Source organism: Martes martes (genome assembly GCF_963455335.1).
Source record: "Martes martes genome assembly, chromosome: 3".
Lineage (NCBI taxonomy): Eukaryota > Metazoa > Chordata > Mammalia > Carnivora > Mustelidae > Martes > Martes martes.
Window position 1 is genome coordinate 79,993,203 of NC_137890.1, and position 24,877 is coordinate 80,018,079.

Sequence of the window (24,877 nt, forward strand, 5' to 3'; positions counted from 1 at the left end):
AAAATGCTATTTAAGAAATGAACTGGAGGCTGGCCACACTATGGGAATAAAAACTTAAGAAATGGAAACAAGAAATAACTCCATAAAGGAATTACTCTTTGAGAAAAGGAGACTCTGCTTGCCTTGACAATCCTTTATAATTTTACAGAAAGTACTCCTATTGGTAAGCTTTTTAAAAGCTAAAACAAAGTAGTAAAAGCATGACTTTTCGAGCTCATTGATATATTTGAGTAGAAGATAGCTGGACCCTGTGCCTATGATTTAACGTCTTACTCAAACCAAGTGAATCTTGGACATCCTTCCAAAAATTAAAAATTTCTCTAATTTTCAAACATCAGAATTTTTACTAATAGAAAATATATGTATTAAGCCCTTTTTGGTTGGGGGGGTATTTAATTTTTCTGTAAAATACAAAGATGCAAAATTTTCTAGTTCATATTTTTTCCCATCATTAATATGGAGGGCAAATATTTTTTTAATCTGTCAAAGAAAGGTATGAAGTTTTAAAATATACTCAATTTCGCTTCTTTAATTTGAAAATAAGTTTTGCCTTCATAGAAGAAAATGTTTTGTTTTTTTTTCTGTTCAGGATGAAACTCTGTTTTTCTGAACATGATAGTTTATGAGATTGAAAAGAATTAATAGTTTTCTCCTTTTATAGTTCTACTTGTCCAATTCTGAAAAGGAACGTTATGAAAAGGAATTCAGCCAAGAAAGACAACAAGAAATTTTGAGAAGAGCAGCAAGGGACTTACCTATCTACACCACATCAGCTTCAAGGAGTAAGAAAAATCAGTCTTAAGCTTTCCTTTCCAAGGAATTTTTAAAATATGGTTAATCCTTCCAAGATACATCTGCATGATTTGACAGTTAAATGGATGTTGTGATTGCTACAGATAACATCTGCAAGAACAAGATTTTCCTGTGTTCTGTATCTTCTGTGGTATTTCAGATATACACACACATGTACATTTATTGATACAGATTTTTTTAAGAGGCTTACTGTGAGCCTCTTTTCTCTGCATTTTTTTTTCCAATTGAACCTCATCGTTTAAAATGTCACTTGTTATTCTTAGCAAACCATCATTTAGAAATTCTGGTCTGAATTTGAATATTGTGTGTCATCACAGAGTCATTTTTAAAAAAACAAGAATGTGCTAACTTAGAATGGAGAGGAGTAAAAGACACAAGGGGGAAGAATCCTGTCAAGTTTTAAGACCAATACTCGGAGAGCCAAAATTTGAACTCAGGTTTATCTGGTTCCAGAGATTTTGGTATTTCCACTCTCCCACTGCCTACGTGGACATAGGTGACTCCTGCAGCAACTTTCCTTTTCTCAGGGTGACAGTCTTACAAGAGGAATGAATTTATGAGTGGCCATTGTAGTCACTTAAGTATAGGAAATTGTTTTAAGTTATATACTATGTATCTCATGAGTTTTGTTCAAATATGGGATAATATAATAGCTAATAATTATTCAGTTCTGAATGTTTTACACACACTCATTTATTTATTTGTCAGAGAGAGAGCGAGAGAGAGCACAAACAGGCAGAGGGAGAAGCAGAGGGAGAAGCAGGCTCCCTGCTAAGCAGAGAGCCTGATGTGGGACTCGATCCTTGGACTCTGGGATCATGACCTGAGCCAAAGGCAGAAGCTTAACCCACTAAGCCACCTAGGTGTTCCACACATACTCATTTAAACTTCATAACAACCCTGTAAAGTAAATACTACAGTCTTCATTTTACAGTTGAGGAAACTGAGACACAGAGAGGTTATAACTTGTTCGAAGTCATATGTGGAAAAATGGATTTAAATCTAGGTGCTCTGGTTCTAGAACCCACTATGCTGCTGAACTCCAAGGGGAAATAAAAGGAGTTTTACCTTTACGTGCAAGTTGTAGCTAAGGAATGTGACTAAGTTTGTACACGATTTTAGGAGGGGGGTATTTGACTAACTTTTATTTTTTTCATGCACTTAATACTATTCTTTTTGCATGACTAATACATTGGTGTACATAACAAAAACATGAATTTCAAGCCAGATCCTAGCTTTTCCATTACTAGTGTAGTGAGAGTCACTAACTTTCTAAGTTCTTGTTTCCTTATTTTGTTGGGGTGGGGGGGGGGCTTTTTTTGAGAGAGTGCAAGTGGTAGAGGGCAGAGGGAGAGCAGGAGAATCTTTTTTATTTATTTATTTTTTTTTAAAGATCTTGTTTATTTATTCATGAAAGACAGAGAGAGAGAGAGAGAGAGAGAGGCAGAGGGAGAAGCAGTCTCCCCACTGAGCAGGGAAGCCAATGTGATACTCGATCCCAAGACTCCAGGATCATGACCTGAGCCAAAGGCAGACACTTAACCATCTGAGCCAACCAGGCACCCACAAGAGAGAGAATCTTAAGCAGTCTCCATGCCTGGCGTGGAACCCAATGTGGGCTTAATCTCACAACCCTGAGATCATGACCTGAGCCAAAATCAAGAGTCAGATGCCTAACTGGCTGAGGCTCCTTTGTTTCCTTATTTTGAAATGAAGATAAGAATATCTGCATCTTTGGGTTAGTAGAAATATTTAATTAAATGAGATATATGCATTTAGTGTAGATCTTGGTATATAATAATAAATTTTCAGTAAATGATAGCTAATATAAAATAATCCTTTTTTATATTCAATAATGAAAAGTCTGAATTATAATAATTATTTCTACTTACAGTTATTTAGATTAGATGTTCTTTTTTTTTAAAGGAGTCTTTTTTTTTTTTTAAAGATTTTATTTATTTATTTGACAGACAGATCACAAGTAGGCAGAGAGGCAGGCAAAGAGAGAATGGAGGAAGCAGGCTCCCTGCTGAGCAGAGAGCCCGATGCGGGGCTCGATCCCAAGACACCGGGATCATGACCTGGAGCCCCGGACACTGGGATCATGACCTGAGCCGAAGGCAGTGGCTTTAACCCACTGAGCCACCCAGGCGCCCCTAGATTAGATGTTCTTAACCCAAAGTCCAAGACTTCAGAGAATTTGTGAATTCAGAGATAATATGCAAAGTTGTGGGTACATGTAGTTTTTAAAGTACCCCATTCATACCAAGATAATCTGATTTTCAGAGCAGTATGTATGCACCAAAGAGTTAATAGCCACTGATGTAAAATCTTTACTCTTAAGGCTTTATTATTTTTCATTAATTATAATAGCTTTCCTCTAATCTGAATAATACCCTTCATCTATTCAGTATTATACCAGAATTATCCTAAACACTTTACTGGTGATTATTTCATCCTCAGAAAAACTCTGAGGGAGGTGCTACATTTATCTTCATTTTAGAGATGAAGAAATGAGGCACAAATTAAGTGTCCGAAGTCCCCCAAGTGATAAGATCTGAGATTTATAGCTTACCTTTTTTTTTTTTAATTTTCATTATTTATTTATTTATTTATTTATTTAAAATACAGTGTTACTAACTGTAGTCACCATGCTGTACATGGCATTCCTAGAACGTCTTTTTTGAGGTTTGTTTTTTTAAGATTTTATTTGTTTATTGAGAGGGAGGGAGAGGGAGAAGCAGGCTTCCTGCTAAACAAGGAGGCTGATGCGGGGCTGGATCCCAAGACCCTGAGATCATAACCCAAGCCGAAGGCATATGCTTAACCAACTGAGCCACCCAGGTGCCCTTTATAGCTTACCTTCTGACTATAGGTAGAGTCCCTGCTCTTGAGCACCATTTTATACTGCATTTCTATTGCTTAGAATTCCAAACTTTGGGAGTTTTATCTTTTTTCTTATTATAGAAATAATATCCATTCACTCTTTTAAAAAATTTTACAGAAATACATATTATAGAAAGTAGACCTTTCATAGACCAGAGACAAATGGAAATGTTGGAGCTGTCTTCACAGGGAGGAATTGGGGGCTGAGAAACAGGGATGGGGAGGCTTTCACCTGGTTCCTTTTTGGGCTTTTTTGAACCATTTGGACTAATTATTATCTATTCAGGAAACAACATGAGTCTTTCTAGACCTTCTCCCTCCATAGTGCGGAGCTTTGTCCTTTGTTTGCTTGCATCAGTTCTGTGCTAAAGCACTCTTATCTCTCCCCATCTTTTTTATTGTCTTTTTCTCTGTCTACGACAATTATTTTTTCCTCTCTAAATCCAGTTTAAAGTTTTAATTCAGTGTCTGCTTCTTGAGCAAGAAATTATTTTTATTTTTTTAAATTTTTTAAAGATTCTATTATTTATTTGACAGAAAGACAGTGAGAGTAAGAACACAAGCAGCAGGAGTGGGAGAGGGAAAGCAGGCTTCCCACTGAGCAGGGAGCCCAATGTGGGGCTCAATCCCTGGACCCTGGGATGATGACCTGAGCTGAAGGCAGACACTTAATGACTGAGCCACCCAGGCGACCCTGATTTTTTTTTTTTTTTTAAGATTTATTTATTTTAAGGAGAGAGTGCAAGCGTTCATGTGTGTGCAAGGATGGGGTTGGGGGTGGGCGAGGTGCAGAGGGACAGGAAGACAAGCAGATGTGCCACTGAGCGGGGAGCCCAATATGGGACTCCATCCCAGGATCCTGAGCTCATGACCTGAGCCAAAATCAAGAGTCAGTCACTAACTGACTGAGCCACCCAGGTGCCCCAAGAAGTGATTTTTTTTTAAAGTCTGCTCTGCACTTCTCTAATTCTTACCTTGTAGGTCACAAATCACTGCCTCATAGTTATTTCTGTTTATCTCCCCTCCTCGACCTTATTCTAAGACTCTGGCAGTCAGGAATTTTTCCCGTGGCCTCTTAACAAAGTGTCTCATTAAATAGGCCCTCAGTAGGTGTTTGTTGAATGAATCTCTTCCTGGGTTTTCTCCATAATGGCTGTTTATATGCTTTTTGCATGTCATTCTCAAGCAGAGGCAGTGCTAATCTTATTTGTATTGTGCTAATTTTAGTATAAGTGCTGTCAAAGCAAGCACTGTTTATGCACTTTTAAGTCTCCCTAGTTTTCTCTCCTTTACTGGTTTTCCCCATCATAGTCTGAATTTATATTTTATCAGAAATAATAATCACTGGTATTATCCTAGTAACACCTCCTTCATTGAGAATCTGATATGTTCCAGGAGTTTTATGTTTAATCTGCACAATAGTCCTTTACACTTGGTATTATGTGCACTTACCAAAGAGAAAATTGAGGTTCATGAAAAGTAAGTTACTGCCCCAAGGTCACAAGCTGATAAGTGGGAGAGCTAGCATCCACCCTAACTGGTGACAGAGTCCCTGCTGATTCCAGGACCATGTTGTGCCACTGCACCTTTACAGACTGGCTTTTCCAAAGCATATCAGTTTCCTCTTGGTATCTGTGTTCTTGTCCTTTCTTTTTCGTTTCTTTTCTTTGTTTCTTTCTTTCTTTTTTTTTTTTTTTTTTAAAGATCTATTTATTTATTTGAGAGGGAAAGTGCAGGGCTCAGGGGGAGAGGGAAAGAGAGACCCAGCACGGGGCTCCATCCCACAATCCAGAGGTCACGATCTTAGCTGAAGCCAAAATGAGTGGCTGCACCACCCAGACATCCCTGGTCCTTTCTTATATTTACATAAAGATTACTGACCTTTTTCTTCTCCCCCAGTTTTCTCCTATAACGCTTGCTTCTCCACTTAATCACAACCAGTTTTTTCCCTTTGTTCTCAGGTATACATCAAAGTATATGTCTCTTAAAAACAGCAGTTTGGTTCAGACTTTGTTCTAACCACCATTATATCTTCTCTTCCCGTTGAGTTAGATCCTCTTATAAGCTGTCTGCACCCAAGTCCTCTTTTTCCTTCCCAGCTAAATACCAGGCAAGTGGCTTCTATTCTCCCTACCCAAAGTTGAGTGGCTCTTGTCATTCTGGCTTCTTCAAAAGCTTTCTTTGTTATGCTTTACTATTCTAGTTCTATTTCTGCATCCTTGAATGATTATTCTTCCCACTAAATTTTTTTAAATTTTTCTTTTTTTTCAAGTTTTTTTTTTTTTTTACTATTTTTTTAAAAGATTTTATTTATTTGGTGTACGTGCTTGGCTGAGGAGCCAATGGGGCGAAGCTACCATCTGTGGGATTATAACTGAACGCCTCTAAGTCAGAATCTCACCCAGGTGGAATGATACAGCAGCGCTGTGATGCCTCCCTGGCTTCGGATAGCTGGTCCCCTGCCGTCCCTGCCAGGGGGCTGCTGAGCGTGCTCTGCGTGGCGTGGGGTGCTCCGCGTGGCTTGGAGTGCTCCGCGTGGCGTGGGGTGCTCCGCCGGGTGTCCAACCGGGTTGGTGCGGAGAGCCCCTCCTCCCGGAAACGGGGCGCGGCCGGAAAGGGGGCCGCCCCCTCGCCCGTCACACAACGCACGTTCGTGGGGAACCTGGTGCTAAACTATTCCTAGACGACCTGCTTCTGGGTTGGGGTTTCCTTCGTAGCAGAGCAGCTCACTCGCGATCTGCCGAAAGTCAGCCCTCGACACGAGGGTTTGTAAAAAGTTTTTTTAAATAAGAAAAAAGATTTTATTTATTTGTTTGACAGAGAGATACTGCAAGAGAGGCAACACAAGCAGGGGGGTGGGAGAGGGAAAAACAAGCATCCTGCCAAGCAGGGAGCCCAATGTGGGACCTGATCCCAGGACGCTGGGATCATGACCTGAGCCGAAGGCAGATGCCTAACAGCTGAGCCACCCATGCGCCCCTTTTTTAAAGATTTTTTTTTTTTTTAAGATTTTATTTATTTATTTGACAGACAGAGATCACAAGTAGGCAGAGAGGCAGGCAGAGAGAGAGGAGGAAGCAGGCTCCCCGCTGAGCAGAGAGCCCGATGCGGGGCTCGATCCCAGGACCCTGGGATCATGGCCTGAGCCGAAGGCAGAGGCTTAACCCACTGAGCCACCCAGGCGCCCCATAAAGATTTTTTTATTTATTTGACAGAGAGTGATATAGCTAGAGAAAGAAAACAAGCAGGGGTTGTGGGAGAGGGATAAGCAGGTTTCCCACCAAGCAGGGAGCCCGATGCGGGGCCCAGTCCCAGGACCCCAGGATTATGACCTGAGCAGAAGGCAGATAACCTAATGACTGAGCCGCCTAGGCACCCCTTTTTAATTTTTCTATTTCTTAACCTCACAAGGTTGCCTTGCCTTCATTCTTTTCATACTATTATTTCGGCTTTTGTTTTCACCTCTGGAACTCTAACACTAGGATATTGTGATCATTAGTTTATTGTGTCTCAGTTTGTTTTCTTTGATAGTTTTTAGGAATGAGTTTCACTTTTTCGAATATGAATTAAAACAGATTCAAGGACATTGTCACACTAGCGGTTACTTGTATTCCAAATCCTTTCTTGTATGTCATACAAAGGAGTGGAGTTGCAGCTGCACATGGGAATCACTTGTCCACCTAGAGCTACAGTCTAGCTTCAGGAGGGCTACAGCACTCTTCCTGATGTTTCAGAGGGAAGAACCTGCAGACCTGTCCCCCAGAGCACCCAGTAGCCATTATTCAAGGCTTCATCACTCTTCTTGGCATGTGTGTTCCCATTCAGCATCTCCAGCTGAAGTTCATTTTCTGGGATAGTTGCACTGATATATCAGTTTATTTTCTACATGCATCCATGGGACTAGGTAAACTTGGAGTCCTCCTACTCCATCATCTTCCCTGGCTCCCACCAGAATAACTGTCCTTGAGTGACCTATTACCCAAACCTACAAACCCAATTAAAACTGGATTCATCAATTCAAATTTAATACCATCAAGCAATATTTGTCACATGGTAGAAACTCTCTAAATATTTCTTGAATGAATGAATGAGAGAATGAATAAATGAAAAACATCCAGCGCCACTCTCCCTGCTTCTCCCAGACTGAGTTTATTTCTGCCATGAGCAGCCTTATTCATCTCAGCACCCGAGACTAGAAACTGAAGTTTGCTGATTACTCCTTTTCCCTTGGTTCTTCTGTCTACTCAGTCATCAGAATCCTTCAGAAGTCTTCCTCAAAGGTCTGTTCAGTTTGGTCTCATCTCAGAGCAGAATTCTCATCTCATAATTTTGAGTGGAAGTATAGAGGAAAAAGAAAATAAGATACTCCTGATCCTCATCTTACCACTAATTCAGCTGTATATAGCCTTGGGCAAATTACTTTCTCTTGATATTGGGGTGTTTTTTATTTATAGACTGGAGAGATCAACTAGGAGATTTGTACGGTCCTATATAGGTTACTTTTTCTACATTGTGTGGTTTTATCTCCCTAGTGTCCAACCCAGGTAAGGTATTATAGAACACACCCTCAGTAGATTATAGCTTATTCATTTAAGTGGCTATTTATATAGATTCCCTTCATCTTAAAGATATTTTTGTTGAAATTATAGGAGTAATACATGCCCATGATTTAAAAAAAAAATTTTTTTTAGGGCACCAAATGAAATGTGAGGGGCACCTAGATGGCTCAGTTAAACATCCAACTCTTGATCTCAGGGTCTGACTCTTGATCTCAGCTCAGGTCTTGATCTCAGGGTCATGAGTTCAAACCCTGCTTTGGGTTCCACACTGAGTATGGAACCTACAAGAAAAAAAGAAAGAAAAGTGAGTTTAACTTCACCCCCGCACTGTTCTCAAGGTGCAAGGTGCACCCTGCGTATCTTTGCAGGAATTTTTTATACTTGTCAGAGTATTGCATAACTTATGTACAATTGATTAATATATTTTAACAACCAGAGTGAATATTTGTTAACTAATACAAATTTGGTTACCTGGATAGTGTCTTTTAGCAGGTATGACTTATAACATGACTTCAAAATAATACTTTAATTCACATCTAGAAGGTGGATGCATCTTATTATGATATGTAAAGAGATAAAAATATGTATTCTTATTCCCCTTACAGATGTGAAACATGCTACATATTCAGATGTTCAACAATTTGCTCTTTTTTCTACATGATATATTTGCATTTTTCCAACTTAGGGTACATGTGTATTTTGTATGAAAAATTCTTGTTAATGTCTACATAGCATTCCACTATATGGGTGTATCAAAATGCTTAGCCATTTAGATAATTCAAGTTATTAATAGTGTTATACTATTCAAAACAATGTTGTAGTGAACATGTCTATAGAATTTTCTCGAAGTAGAAATCCTGGGTCAGAGAACACATACATCTTAAATTTTTATCGATATTGCCAAATTTCCTTCCAAATAGATTGTAGTACATGACATGATTCATGTACTTTTTAGAGGGTATACTTAATTTAAATTTTTATTTGAACCTATTTTCTATGCTTTTACTCTGTTGTTAGGATCACAAGTAACACGCAACAACTTAAGCTTTTTAAACTCCTTTCACCCCAAAAAGCTACCAAAAAATATGAAACCGTATCAGAAATTTGTGCATTTTCCTGTATCGTAAGGGCAGGACTACAAGGAGGGACTGGAACCGAGAATTGGAAAGCTAAAACTGGGACTCTGTGCAGCTTGTTTCTTCTTATTTTTGTATATTTGTTTCATTTTTAACACTATCTCCCAGCGGACAAGTTTTAATTTTTTTCCAATTCACCTGGCAAAATATCACCATCACATGTTATTACCCAGTTACAGCAGCATGCAGCCATAATTCATTCTCAGTCCCAGTGCTTAATCCATAGGAGAGAGAGCATCAACTAGAAGCGGGGAGGGTGGAATGCACGCACTCACTTCCCAGAGGAGAGAGTGTCTTATAGATTAAGCAGATACCCTGAAAGAAGCCATTTACAATATCAAGTAGAGTATTTGCCATTTCAGTGCTCTAAATCTATAAATGTTTCAAATATTTGTGAAAGACCACTAGTAAGTGGTCTTGTTGCTAAGTCAGTTGCTAAGTCAGTACAGTTTGCTTTAGAGAACAATTAGTGTCTAACTATAAACATGTTCTCTATTCATCTATAATAATGGTTTTTAAGGTACTTTCTGATTTGTGAAGTTTTGGGACATTTCCCTCATGAATCTCAAAGATCTATTTGTCACTTATTTAAATTTCAAAAACCGAAACTTAAGGTTCTGTTCAACATACAGACTCTGATGGAACTCTTATTCCCGTGGACTCCTCTTGAATTTTTTTTATCAGAGTACTTGAGCTGAATTGGGAAAACAAGTCTTACTTGATCTGATTTCTTGTTAATCTCTGACGTCATCCCCGACGTCCTTTTCACCCTGTTCAGGTACACCAGGCCCTCCCCTATTCTTTAAACAAACTAAGCATACTCCCACCTCAAGGGCTGTCCTCTGCTTAGAATCTTCTTTTTCCCAGTGCGACTTACTAACCCCCTTCCTTTAATTTCAGTTTTCTCAGATGTCTCTGAAATTACAGTATACAGTATACCAATTCCCCTTCCCTGCTTTATTTTTCTTATTAGCACTTACCATTAATATACTATTTATTTTGTAAACTTATTTATTACTCCTGATCTCCAAAAGAATGTAAGTTTCACAAAGGCAGGGATTTAAGCCTAGAACAGTATCTGGCACAAAATAGGTGCTCATGTTTTGAATGAATGAACATATAAATTGGGCAGCAATAACATATGTTAGAATTGAGTGGAAAAAGTTTGGGATTTTTTTTATTTTTATTTTTTGTTTTATTTTTAAACATTGATTGATTGATTGGACAGACAGATCACAAATAGGCAGAGAGACAGGCGGGGCGGGGGTGGGGGGGAAGCAGGCTCCCTGCTGAGCAGAGAGCCCTATGCAGGGCTTGATCTCAGGACCCTGGGATCATGACCTGAGCCAGAGGCAGAGGCTTTAACCTACTGAGCCACCAGGCACCCCTTGGGGGTTTGTGTTTGAAAATGTGGTCTCAGTTTTGCTATTTGGGATAGGGATGGGAGATAAAGGTTATGTTTTTGTTTTTCTTGAAAAAGCTATTTTATAATGTTAAAAACAAAATCCCACAGGGTGCCTTGAAACGTTTAGACACTTCATTTTTATATTTTATTATAGACACTGTATTATAGTAGGAAAAAGAACTTGAACTGGGACTCCATAACTCTGAGTTATGCTACCTAACTGGTGTTTGACCTTGTTGAAGTCACTTACTTGCTATAGATTCTCTTTTTTCATCTGAAAATTGCTGGGCGCTATTCTATTTCTGAGGTTCCCTTCTACCTCTTGACAGTTTGATTTCAGAAGCTTTCTAATCCACTTTGGTATTATTTTAAAATTATTAGTTGTAAATTTCACAGAATTGTTTGTAAAAGAAATGAAAACAAATTTTACAGTCAAATTAACTAAGCTTGCACATCCTTCAACAATTTCCTTTTAATTCTTAAATGTAGCCATCAGATACTGTGAAAGATGTCAGTTGATTAAACCTGACCGGGCACATCACTGCTCAGCATGTGACGTGTAAGTATTACTTGTTTGTTTCTATTTAACCCTAGCACTAGAAGTTGGTGACAGGAGAACGGAAGGGGAAGGATTATTTTATATGCTTTATACTTAGCAAGAACATTGTATCCTTTCCCTTTATTTGCTATGTATGCTGGGCTAACAAAAATATTTATATAAGCTAGAATATACCTTGAAGTAATCTTGGTTAAGAGTTACTATACTGGTTGATAGAATATACTTCTTACACTTACATTTAATTTAATATTGATAAGCAAATAAGTAAAAACCCCCTTGAGGGAGATAACTTTATTTCCTAGATTAAAAAGACTGTCATGGAAAAAAAAGATGATCATGATACTTTTCTCTTTTTTTTTTTTTCAAGATTTTATAAATTTGACAGATCACAAGTAGGCAGAGAGGCAGGCAGAGAGAGGGGGAAGCAGGCTTCCCACTGAGCAGGGAGCCCAATGCGGGGCACAATCCCAGGACCCTGAGATCGTGACCCGAGCTGAAGGCAGGGGCTTAACCCACTGAGCCACCCAGGCGCCCCACTTTTCTCCTTTTTATTGTAATATTAAAACCTAATAATCCATAAAAATACTGTTTTCAGTTACTGTCTGTGACATTGTTCCCAGAAAATTCTCTCTCTCTCTTTTTTTTTTGTGCCCTTCTCAGAAGGTAGTGTGTTGAAAGGAAGATTCATAGTTTGGGAATCTCTACTGGTCCTTGAACTTTACTTGAACAGGCTGTTTAACATTCTGGGTATTAGTTTATTCATTTCCTATATTTCAGCAGTCACTTCTTATCTGCCTGGGGATCTATTCCAAGACCCCCAGTGGATGCCCAAAACTGGATAATACCAAACCCTACATATACTATACATACATAACTATGATAAAGTTTAATTTATAAATTAGGCACAGTAAGAGATTAGCTAATAATAATAGCTAATAATAAAATAGAACAATTATAGCAATATATTGTAATAAAAGTTATGTGAATGTGGTCTCTCTCTCAAAATGCCTTCTGCTATACTCATCCTTATTGTGATGAGATGAAGGGAAGTAAATGACATAGGCACTGTGACACAGCATTAGGCCACCGTTTACCTTCTGAAGTATGTCTGAAGGAGAATCATCTGCTGCTGGACTACGGGTGACTGTGGGTAGCTGAAACCAGGGGAAGTGACTATGGATAAGGGGAACTGCTGTATTTGAAGTGTTCCATGGTCTAACTTCATACAAATCTAGATTACGTGTATTGGTGAAGAGGTAAATTTGGAGGTTTTCTTTTTATTATAAAAGTACAGTACTGCTTATCCAGGGAATACAATTTTGTAAATTATATGGAAAAAATAACCATCTATAAGCCTATCATTATTAATATTTTAATGTATTTGCTCCTAAAGTTTTATTTTTATGTGTTACATATTTTTAGTGTTGTGTGTTTTATGTTTATGTGTAATGTTTATGTGTTTTATGTGGTTAAAATAGCATAGGGATTTCTGTATTTCATTTTATCTTCCTCAGCTAATTTATAAGCTGGGCCTATCTAATTTACCTAGTGCTTTGTGTACTACATCATATTAAAATGTCATTTGGCGTGGTTCAAGGCATTTGGCTATGCTCAGCTGAATTCCCAGTATTAAAGATCATCTAACTATGAAAGGCCTTCTGGAAATACCAGAACTTTTCTCTAACCTACTGGGTTAGTTTTTCTTTACTTTTTTTAGAGAAGGAGGCAGGGGGAGAGAGAGGCAGAAGGGGAGGGAGAGAGACAATCTTAAGCAGGCTCCACACCCAGCTTGGAGCCCGAAGCGCAGCTCAGTCTCACAACCCTGAAATCGTCATCTGAACTGAAATCAAGAGTCAGATGCTTAACTCACTGAGCCACCCAGGCACCTCTGGGTTGGTTTTTCTAGGATATTATTTGTAAAGGTAAAAATTTAAGCCAAACGGGCACCTGGGTGGCTCAGTGGGTTAAGCCTCTGCCTTCGGCTCAGGTCATGATCCCAGGGTCCTGGGATCGAGCCCCGCATTGGGCTCTCTGCTCAGCGGGGAGCCTGCTTTCTCCTCTCTCTCTGCCTGCTTCTCTGCCTACTTGTAGTCTCTGTCTGTCAAATAAATAAATAAATAAATAAATCTTTAAAAAAAAAAATTAAGCCAAAGAAAGAAAAAATTATCAGAAATTAGAATTAGGGGAATTTTTGTGCAAGGATTTTCTTATGTTTATTTGTTTTTTAGATGTGTTCTTAAGATGGATCATCACTGTCCTTGGTATGTATAAAAAAAGAGGAAATTACATTGGGGGTGGAGAGGTGGGAAGGAGAGAATTGAGAGTAATTTATCTCAGCATTCCCAAATTTTGAGGGTCAGTTCAATTACTCGATTACTCAAGATTGATCTGGTCCTATTTATATGCATATTTATGTATGTACATGTTTATATTAAATGTATTCCTTTAAGTATATACTCTGATGTTATTAATCCAAGTAAGTATATATTAAGAATTAACATTAAAATTCCAAATTCCCTCATGAATTTATTAAAAACACACATCCACAATTAAGATACTGCTCCCTACTTCCCAAATGACCCATTTCTAAGTAATGTTTTTTATCTGCCATATGTATTATTGTTTTTATTTATTATAGTTTAAAAATAACATTAAAACTTACTGTCTTAACCATTTCTAAGTGTACAGTTCAGTAGTATTAAATATGTTTATATTGTATAACAATCTTTGGAAATTTTTCATCTTGCAAAATAAATTTCTATACCCATCACAGCCCCCTCCAGCTCTTGGCAAACATCATTTTGTTTTTTGTTTCTGATAGGTTGTGATTTATCTTATTTTTACAGTGTGATTTTCTTTATTCTTCTAGGGTGAATAACTGTGTGGGATTTTCTAATTACAAATTCTTCCTGCTGTTTTTATTGTATTCCTTGTTATATTGCCTTTTCGTGGCTACAACAGTTTTACAGTACTTTATAAAATTTTGGACGGTAAGTCTTCTTTCTTTCTTAAAACATATACGTAAAACTTTTTAAGATGATATATTCATAAAGAATTCATTCTTTATTATAAGTAGATTTACTTTATTTCAATTTTACTAGGTAGAATTTATGATGGATCAGAAAGCAAATGGGATTACAATTTACCTTCATATGTTTATTTGTAAATAAATGGATATTAAATAGGATATAGTAAACTTTTTTTAGTGAGTCAAACTATTTCCAGCAATATTCTAACAATAGACCTATCAATTTTAAGGAAGTAATTGCTTTTACTTGAGTTGAAGAGACTTAACTGCAGTTTTACAGTAATAACAGTGAAATTGCAAATAGCCCAAATAACCACTAATCCGGTTCCTGCCTCTATAGATGTTAATCCTTTTTCTGTCATAAGTTGTGTTTTTTTCCACATTTTTAATTTATATTTTATAACCCTGTTTTCTTTGATTTTTATCAAATCAAAGTTTTATATTTTTAAAGCAGTGTTCTTACAATTTCTTTTTTTTTAAGAAGTTATTTTTTTATTCATTGTGGAGAGAGTGTGTGCATTGCATGCACTCGAGCAGGATGGGGGTTGGAGGGGGAGGAAGGGTAGAAGCAGACTCTGTGCTAAGCACCAGCCCTACAGAAGGCTCAACCTCATGACCCTGGGACCCTAAGGTCTGACCCCAGCCAAAATCAAGAGGCAGATGCTCAACCAACTGAGCCACCCAGGCACCCCTAAAGTACTGCTTTTAAATAAATAATCAGAAAATCAGAAATCAAAGGGGCACCTGGGTGGCTCAGTTGGTTAAGTGTCTGCCTTTGGCTCAGGTCATGATCCCAAGGTCCTGGGATCAAGCCCTGTATCTGGCTCCCACCTCAGTGAGGAGGAGCCTTCCTCTCCCGCTTCCTATGCTCTTCCCCCCTGGTGTGCTCGCTCTCACTCTCTCTCTCTCTCTCGCTCTGTACTCCCTCAAATTAATAAATGAAATCTTTTAAAAATTAAAAATATAAAAGTAGTACTTTTCATTTATGATTTCTGGCTTAAATCTATTCACTGTATATTTACACAATATTCACCCAGGTTTTCCTTTGGCATTTTAGTTGTTTTTGTTTTCACATTTAAATCTTTGATTTTGAAGAAGGCATTACTGTGGTCAAAAGTACTTTGTATTTACTCTTCCTAACAATCCTGTTAAGAAGTTTTAAAATGTAGGTTTTATAATTGAACTCTTCAGGTGTGGTGAAGCCAGCAGATTGTGAAGTGATTACTATTGAAAAGATAGTTTGTTGCTCACAGTTTCTGAGGGAAGGGTCATACCACGCCGTGCAGGGCCACACAGGGAAGCACCAGGCAGGGTAACAAGATTTAGGTTAGCCAGTTTGCATAGTATCTGTGGTCCCTAGGCATAATGGTTGTCCCTGGTTATCTATATGTATCCTTGGAGTGGTTAGGACAAGGAAGTTTTGCCTCGTGGAGTGTAATAGTCAGATAGAGGAGGTGATACGGGATATGAACTCTGGATTTGTTAGTTTTTGTATGAGAGATTTATTCCTTGCTATCACTTAAGGACTGGATAGCTGTGGGAAAGTCGGTCTCTCTCCAGTCAGCATGGCCTCAGATGCCAGAGCATCAAGAATACAGAAAATAAGGGGGACCTGGGTGGCTCAGTCAGTTAAGCATCCAAGTTTTGATTTTGGCTCAGGCCATGATCTCAAGGTTGTGAGATGTTGGACTCTGCACTGGGCATGGAGCCTCCTTAAGATTCTCTCTCTCCCTTTCCCTGTGTCTCTTCCTGCCTGCCCCCACTCACTCACTCTCTCTCTCTGTTAAAAATAAAAATAAAAAAGAATACAAAAAATAAGAAAATAGAGTTAATGCAGAAAGAGTTGTTACTATCCCAATTTCCAAAGTTGAAAACTGAGGTTAGAGAAGTTAGGAAACTAGCCAGATTTTGAACATAAATATCTCTATTTCAACATCCAACTACTTTTCACTGTGAGTTGCTATTCATAGTCATACTTGGGAATTACATAATTAAAGCCTTAAGTCATCAAGCACAATTATTTTTCCAAGAAATATCTAATACTTTTTAAGGACTTTCACTAACACATTGTTGAGTTTTTAAACTTTGGGTATTTAAAACCCAAGATATGTTAGTACTTACAGTGCCTTTGTGTATATTAGAAGAGAGTACCCAGTTCTATGTGGTCTCAGTCCAGTGAATTTTGGGTTCTGCTCTTCCCCTAGTTGTAAGTGTCTTTGTTCAGTTTACAACCTACTTAATCCTACTCAGTGGCCCTATTTAAATGAAGAGGATTCAGTGCCAGATGAATAAAGTCTAAACTATAGAATTTCACATTTCTTTACCAGAAACTTCAGCAGTGTTTGCATATAATGATTTATTAAAGAATAAATATTTTGGGGGGTGACTGGGTGGCTCAGTTGATTAAGCATCTAACTCTTGATTTCAACTCAGATCGTGATCCTCAGGGTCATCAGATTGAGCCCTGATTTGGGTTCCACACTGAGCATTTCCAGAACCTTCCTGGGATTCTCTCTCCCTTTCTTTCTGCCCTTCCCCCACTCATGTGCATGCTCTTTCTGTCTCTAAAAAAAGAATAAATATTTTTAAAACTTTTTTCCGATTTATCATAATAAGGAAAGACTAATAAACTTAAATCTTTTTCTTCAGTTAACAAATATGTATTTAGTACCTACTATGTGCCAGGCAGTGTTCAAGGCACTTTGGATATATCAGTGAACAAAACAGAGTCCTGTTTTTATAGACCTTACTTTTGAGAAGAGGATGGCATATACGCATAATAAATAAGTAAATCCTATTGTGTATTAGGAAGTAAACACTGAAAAATAGTAAAAGTAGAGTGGAGTAAGAGATGTGGCAAGTGTGTAGGGGTGAGTATGACAGGGGCAGATAGAAGTGTTAAAGAGAGTGATAAGAATAGACATGTCTCAGTAAGACGATCAGATTTGAGAATAGGCATGAAGGAAGTTAATAGACACATGGGAGCTCCTAGATAAATAAAACAAATATTAACAGACCTAAAGGGAGAAATTGAGAGCAATACAATAATAGTAGGGACTTTAACACCCCACTTTCATCAATGGATAAATCATCCAGACAGAAAATAAATAAGGTAGTTGGTATTAAAATGACACATTAGGCCAAGTGGACTTACTAGACATATAGAATACTCCATGCAGGGGCGCCTGGGTGGCTCAGTGGGTTAAGCTGCTGCCTTCGGCTCAGGTCATGATCTCAGGGTCCTGGGATTGAGCCCCACATCGGACTCTCTGCTCCACGGGGAGCCTGCTTCCTCCTCTCTCTCTCTGCCTGCCTGTCTGCCTACTTGTGATCTCTGTCTGTCAAATAAATAAATAAAATCTTAAAAAAAAAAAAAAAAGAATACTCCATCCAAAGAAACAGAAAACACAGTGGTATAAAACTAGAAATCAGTTACAAAAAAAGAAAACTAGAAAACTCACAAATAAGAATGATCTAAAGTAACCTAACTTCACATCTCAAGGAACTAGAAGAAGAACATACAAGCCAAAGTTAGTACAAGGAGGGAAATAACATACCAGAATGGTGGGTGCCTAGGTCGCTTAGTTGGTTGAGTCTGGTTCAGGTCATGATGCTGGAGTCCCAGGATCAAGTCCCAGGCTCCTTCTCAGCAGGGAAGACTGCTTCCTTTGACCCTCCTCCTTCTCATGCTTTCTCTCTTGTTCTCTCTCTCTCAAATAAATAAATAAAATCTTTTAAAAAGAAAAACAAATCAGAATGGAAATAAGTAGACACTAAAGAGACAATAGAAAAGATCAGTGAAAGAGCTGGTTTTCTTAAAAAGATAAACAAAATAGTCAAACCTTTACCTAAACTCACAAGAAAGAAAGAGGACTCGAAATCAGAAATGGAAGAGAAAACATTGTATCTAATGCCACAGAAATACAAAGGATCATAAGAGACTACTATGAACAATGATACACCAGCAAAATGGACAACTTAGCAGAAATGGATACTTTCCTAGAAAATACAACCAAGATTGAATCATGATGAAGTAGAAAATCTGAAGAGATTAATTGCTAGTAAGGAGATTAAATCAGTAATCAGTAACTTCCCAATAAACAAAAGTCCAGGACCAGATGGTTTGGTAGTGAATTCTACCAAACATACATACATACATCTATTTATTTATAAATAAATATTTTTATTTATTTATTTGACAGAGAGAGACACAGCAAGAGAGAGAACACAAGCAAGGGGAGTGGGAGAGGGAGAAGCAGGCTTCCCACAGAGCAGGGAGCCCGATTCAGGGCTCCATCCAGGACCCTGGGGTCATGACCTGAACTGAAAGCAGATGCTTAATGACTGAGCCACCCAGGTGCCCCTCTACCAAACATTTAAAGAACTAATGCTAGTCCTCAAAATCTCCCAAGAAAATAGAAAAGGGAGCACTTCCAAATTCATTTTATGAGGCCAGTATTACCCTGATACCAAAAATGGACAAGGGCACTATGAGAAAATAAAATTATAGGCTTTATATACGTGTTGGCCAAAGATGTAAAAATACTCAAAACAATATTAGCAAGCTGAATTCAGCAATTCATTGAAAGAATCATACACTGTGATCATGTGGGATTTATTCCAGGGATGCAGATATGGTTCAGCATCTTTAAATCAATCAGCATGACATACCACATTAACAAAATGAAGGAAGAAATATGATCATCTCAATAGATACAGAAAAGCATTAGATAAAATTCAACATCTATTTTTGGTAAAAATTCTTAACAAAGTAGGTATGGAGGGAATATATCTCAACACAGTAAAGACCTTCTATGACAATCCCACAGCTAACATCATACTCACTGATGAAAGGCTTAAAGCTTTCCCCCTAAGATTAAGAAAAAGACCAGGATTCCCACTCTTGCTATTTATTCAACACAGTATGTATTGGAAGTCCTAGCCAAAGCAATTAAGCAAGAAAAAAAAAATTCAAGTAGGAAAAAAGTAAAGCTGTCTCTATTTGCATAATACATAATATTATATTTAGAATACCCTGAAGTCTCCACCAAAAACTGTTAGAACCAAGAAATCAATTAAGACTAGTTGCACAGTTCAAAAATCAATTGCATTTCTATACACTAGTAACAGACTATAAGAAGAGAAATTAAGAAAATTTAAGAAATTAAGAAAGATAGGTGAGAGACCTGTACACTGAGAACTATGAGAGACTGATGAAAGCAATTGAAGGCACAAATTAATGGAAAGTTAATCTGTGCTCATGGACTGGAAGAATTAACATTGTTAATTGTGAAGAATTAATATTATTAAAATGTCCATACTACCAAAAGCCATTTACAGAATCAGTGTAATCCCTAAGTTTTTCACAGAAAAACTTAGACATTTTCAACACAGACATTTTTCACAGAAATAGAACAAACAGTTCTAAAATTTGTGTGGAACCGCAAAAGACCCCAAATAGCCAAGGCAGTCTTGAAAAAGAAGAACAAAGCTGGAGGTATCACACTTCCTGATTACAAACCATATTACAAAGCTGTAGTAATCAGAACCCTGGTATTGGCATGAAAACAGACACATAGACCAATGGAATAAAAGAGATAGGCCAGAAATAAGCCAATGAATCTTTGGTCAGTTAATTTACAACAAAGGAGCCAAGAGTATACAGTGGGTAAGGGTAGTCTCTGTAATAAATAATGTTGGGAAAATGGATAGCCACATGCAAAAGAATGAAACTGGATCTCTATCTTACATCATAACAAAAATCAATTACAAATGGATTAAACATTTGAACATATGCCTTGAAACCATAAATCTAGATTTTAAAAACATTAGCAGTAAGCTCCTTCACATTGGTCCTGGTGATGATTTTTTAGATTTAACACCAAAACCAAAATAACAAAAGCAAAAGTAAACAAGTGGGACTACATCAGTCTAAGAAGTTTCTATACAGCAAAGGGAACAATAAACAAAACAAAAGGCAGCATACTGAATGGTAGAAGATACTTGCAAGTCATATATCTGATACGAGCTTAATAGACAAAATATGTAAAGAACTCCTACAACTCAGTAGCCCCCCTCCCAAAAAAAGTAATTAAAAAATTGGGCAGAGGATCTGAACAGACATTTTTCCAAAGACATGGATGGCCAGCAGGTACACGAAAAATTGCTCAGTGTCTAATCAGGGAAATGCAAATCAAAACCACAGTGAGATACCAACTCATACCTCTTAGAATGGCTGTTAACAAAAGATAAGAAGTAGTATTGGCGAGGATGTGGAGAAAAAGGAACCCATGTACTGTTGGTGGGAATGTAGATTGGTTTAACCACTATGGAAACAGTATGACGATTCCTCCAAAAATTAGAACTACCATATGATCCAAGCAATTCTACTTCTGGATATTTATCCAAAGGAAATGAAAACACTAACTTGAAAAGATAAGTGCATGCTCCATGTGCATTGCAGCTTATTTATAATAGCCAAGACATGAAAACAACCTAAGTGTCCCATCAGTGGATGAATGGATGAAGAAAACTATGTGTGCGTGTATGTGTGTGTGTGTACGTGTACGTGTACGTGTACACGATGGAATATTACTTGGCCATAAAAACTTAGGAAACCCTGCCATTTGTGATCATATGGATGGGCCTGGAAGACATTACACTAAGTGAAATAAGTCAGAGAAAGACAACTGTTTTTGTCACTTACGTAGAATCTAAAAAAAAATTTTTTTGGACTCCTAGATAACAGATTGGTGATTGTTGGGGCAGTGGGTGGGGGATGGGTAAAGTGGATGAAGGTGCTCAAAATAACATGAATAAGTTTTGGGTATATAATGCACAATATGGTGACTATAGTTAGGTATATTTGAAAGTTGCTAAGATAGTACATCTTAAAAGATCTCATCACTAGAAAAAAGTTTTTGTAATTGTGGTATGGGTGTTAACTAGACTTATTGTGACTTTTGCAATTGTACATATTGTGACTTTTGCAATGTGTACATATATTGAGTCATGTTTTACACCTGAAACTAATAGAATGTTATATGTTCAGTTATATCTCAATTTTTTAAAGAGTGTAAGGGTAGATTTCCGAAGATAAGATTTGAGCAGAGACTTAAAGGGAGTTAGTGGACATTTGAGAGAAGAACATTTTTGAAGAAACATCTGGAGTTTGGAGCAAAGGCCCCAAAGTAGGAGTGGCCCCTCCATGTTTGTTTAACAGCAAGGAGGCTAGCTAGTGTGGCTGGATTAGAATGAGCAAGAATGGGATTAATGAGAAGTCCAGGCAGTGGGCCTTGGAGAGTGTTGGAGGACTGTGTCTTTTGTGCCTCAGTGAAACGGGAGCAGAGGAGTAACATTGTCTTAAATGTAATGGATCACTCTGATTACAGAGCTGAAACTAGACTGCAGGTCAAGTGACAGCACCTCTTAGAAGACTTTTGCAGTCGTAGTGAGTGAAGGTGATAGTTTTCAGAGTTTTAGAAACTGCTAATCAGAAGTTTTAAATAAAGGCTATTTGCTAAAAAAAATTAATTTTTTTCCTAGATTTTAGTCTCTTTAAAAAACAGAGGGAAAGTATATATTTAAAGTGTACCTCAGATGTGCTTGAGGAGCTAAATATTCTTTGTGGTTTTTTTTTGTTTTGTTTGTTTGTTTTTTTGTTTTAGGAGCTAAATATTCTTGTCTGTTTTCATTTTTGTGTTTTTGGAGAAAATGTTGTCAATGACCTTTAGAAAACAACATCTCAGTGTTCCTTCAAAACAAAAGATTTATAAAACTAGTGTTCAGGATAATTTTGTATAAAATTTGGTTTCTTAATACATTATCTCTATTTGTACAAGCTTTGCCGCAGGAAATCTACAGAGAGTTGTCCAAAGGTAAAATAACATTATTGCCATGCCATTCTTGTGACAGTTTATAGTAAATATGTATAATACTCATTTGCTTCACAAGAAGGGAAGTTAAAAGAATTGCTTGGTATGTTTAAAGGCACTGTGGTTACTCTGGGAGAGAAGAGTAAAAAATATATGTCAGAATAATCTAATGCTAAAAACCTTCATTTTATCCTGTAAACTATGTTTAAATCAAGCCAGGACCACCCATGTTCTAGTGGAGTCTGTAATTTGCCCATGTGGTTTTATTTTAAGAGCTGACACTTAAAGGCTTCCTCTTTCTCCTATTAAAGGATACTAAGATTTTGCTTCTGTTAAAATGAATATAGCTATAAGAAAAGGGGTAACAGCAAAGCTGTTTTCATTCACTAATACCTTATGGTAAATGTATTTACCAAAACTGCTAATTACAAAAAAAAAAAAGAAAGAAAGAAAAAGTGTAGGAATTGAGTGAGGGTAAAAAAGCTGAGGGTAAAACAACTGAGGGCATGGGGATATATGCTGGGGTCTTCCAAAAATAGAAATTAAAGAAGTACACAAATTTATCACAATTAGTATCTGGTTAGCAGCATTTATAATTAAAATAAGCAAATACTTTAGCATAGATAAGGAAAACCCCATGTATAACCTGGATATCAGGGAAAGCTTATGAATATATGCATAAAGTACAAAAGAAAAATGAGTTTAAAAATGCATCTTTTTTTATTGAATATATTACTAAATTTCTTCAATGTTTAAGAGTAATTTTTTTAAATGACCCTTTCAACCTTTCATACAAGCAAGCTCCTTTGATAATGCCAGTTTTCTGTTTTGGGAGATGTTGCTTTTGGATTTATTATCTGAATTTATTTTATATTCTTCATATCTGGCAAGATTTTTGGTAGATTCAGCAGTCTTTAGGAAGAATCAAATAACAATATACTTTAAGGGCTGGCTGTTCTAAATAAAGTTAACTCTTCTTTCTTCCTTCCTCAGAATGAACTCTCTGATACACGTGCGAAGTTCCATGTACTTTTCCTTTTCTTCGTGTCTACAATGTTTTTCATCAGCGTCCTATCACTTTTCAGCTACCACTGCTGGCTAGTTGGAAAAAACAGAACAACAATAGGTAAGTAGGCTAAAAGAAATCATAATTATTTAGGAAAATGACCATAGATGACTATGAAATCATGAGGACAATAGTCAGATGATAAAGAAATAGAAAATCATTCTGCATTAAGGTTTACTGTGACTAGATAAGAACAATGGGTATATAATAAATGTAGAATTTCAATATTTTGAAGAATGAGGATGTGAGATTGGCATTTGCATGTATTTTCAGTAGTATACTGTATATAAAAGAACTATATAAATTTTATTTTTTTTAAGATTTATTTATTTATGAGAACAAATAAACAGGCAGGGGGAGGGGCAGAGGGAGAGGGAGAAGAAGAGAAGCAGGGCTCAGTCTCATGACCCTGAGGATCATGACCTGCACCAAAATCAAGAGTCAGTCGCTTAATGGACTAAGCCATCAAGGTGCCCCCACTACAGCTTATCTTTTAGCTAAAACGTATTCTTTACTTTTTTCCCCACCTGTGATTACACAGTGATTGGTGTGTTCCCTGATTGAGGCTAAGGAGTAGCATTTTAGCATGGTTAATCATTTCCATCTTTATGTCAACTATACCACTAATATCAGCATTTATTTCCTTATTTTGCTCATTATTTAAAAAGTGAAATAGAGGGGGAGAATTCATTAAGGTATTAAAATAATTGGACAAACATTTCCTAAATAAAGGTGGTATGACATTGACTCAAACTAAGCTATTGGCCTCTAAGTAGCCACTGTGCTATAATTGAAATATTTAGGCATTGGCTGATGTATACATCAGCCAATCAGATACAAAATAGGAATCTGTCACATTGTTTCATAGGAAAGTCAAAGACTCCTTGACATCTAAAGCCATGTGTCTACCAGAGCAATTGGAGGCAGATAGATTATAATACAGAAAGATGAGGACATTTTAGGGAAGCTTTCAGATATGTTTATATTTGGATTATTTTAACTTTGTTGTCTTACTGAGTCATAAAAAGGCCTGATGGGCTCCAGGGTAAGGATTTCTATGCCCTTTCTTCTCCAGCTCCCTCTCCGTTGTGGAACTCTCCTCCAGTTCCATCATGCCTTCATCCCTTTTCTATGTAAATAATCTTTCTTGTATTTAGTAATTAATTTGTTATCCTCTCCACAGAGTACCCTGCCATCTCCTTACCTTTACTCATCAATGGTAAAAGGCAGCTTACATGCAAAGTCTAGCCCTTATGAACTATGCCAATTAAAAACGAAGAGATTTCACATAGAAAAGTAGATTTCTTTTCAAAAATTGCTAAGTCTGGTAACAGTAGGCCCATGTTCTGGGGCGTCTGGGTGGCTCAGTGAGTTAAGCCTCTGCCTTCAGCTCAGATCATGATCTCAGGGTCCTGAGATCGAGCGCCACATCAGGTTCTCTGCACAGCAGAGAGCCTGCTTCCCCCTCTCTCTCTGCCTGCCTCTCTGCCTACTTGTGATCTCTCTCTGTCAAATAAATGAATGAAGTCTTTAAAAAAATAAAAAACAACA

General features: G+C 37.4%; 1 protein-coding gene across 2 annotated transcripts in view; it reads left to right on the forward strand.

The window, feature by feature from the left end:
* ZDHHC20 (zDHHC palmitoyltransferase 20) overlaps positions 1-24,877 on the forward strand; it is a 75,202-nt gene that overhangs the window by 35,943 nt on the left and 14,382 nt on the right. For both annotated transcript variants that reach the window (XM_080797886.1, XM_080797887.1), the window contains exons 4-8: positions 662-782; positions 11,289-11,358; positions 13,587-13,619; positions 14,228-14,348; positions 23,254-23,386. In XM_080797886.1, the coding sequence (XP_080654012.1) occupies positions 662-782; positions 11,289-11,358; positions 13,587-13,619; positions 14,228-14,348; positions 23,254-23,386 (478 nt within the window). The remainder of the gene's footprint in view (positions 1-661; positions 783-11,288; positions 11,359-13,586; positions 13,620-14,227; positions 14,349-23,253; positions 23,387-24,877) is intronic.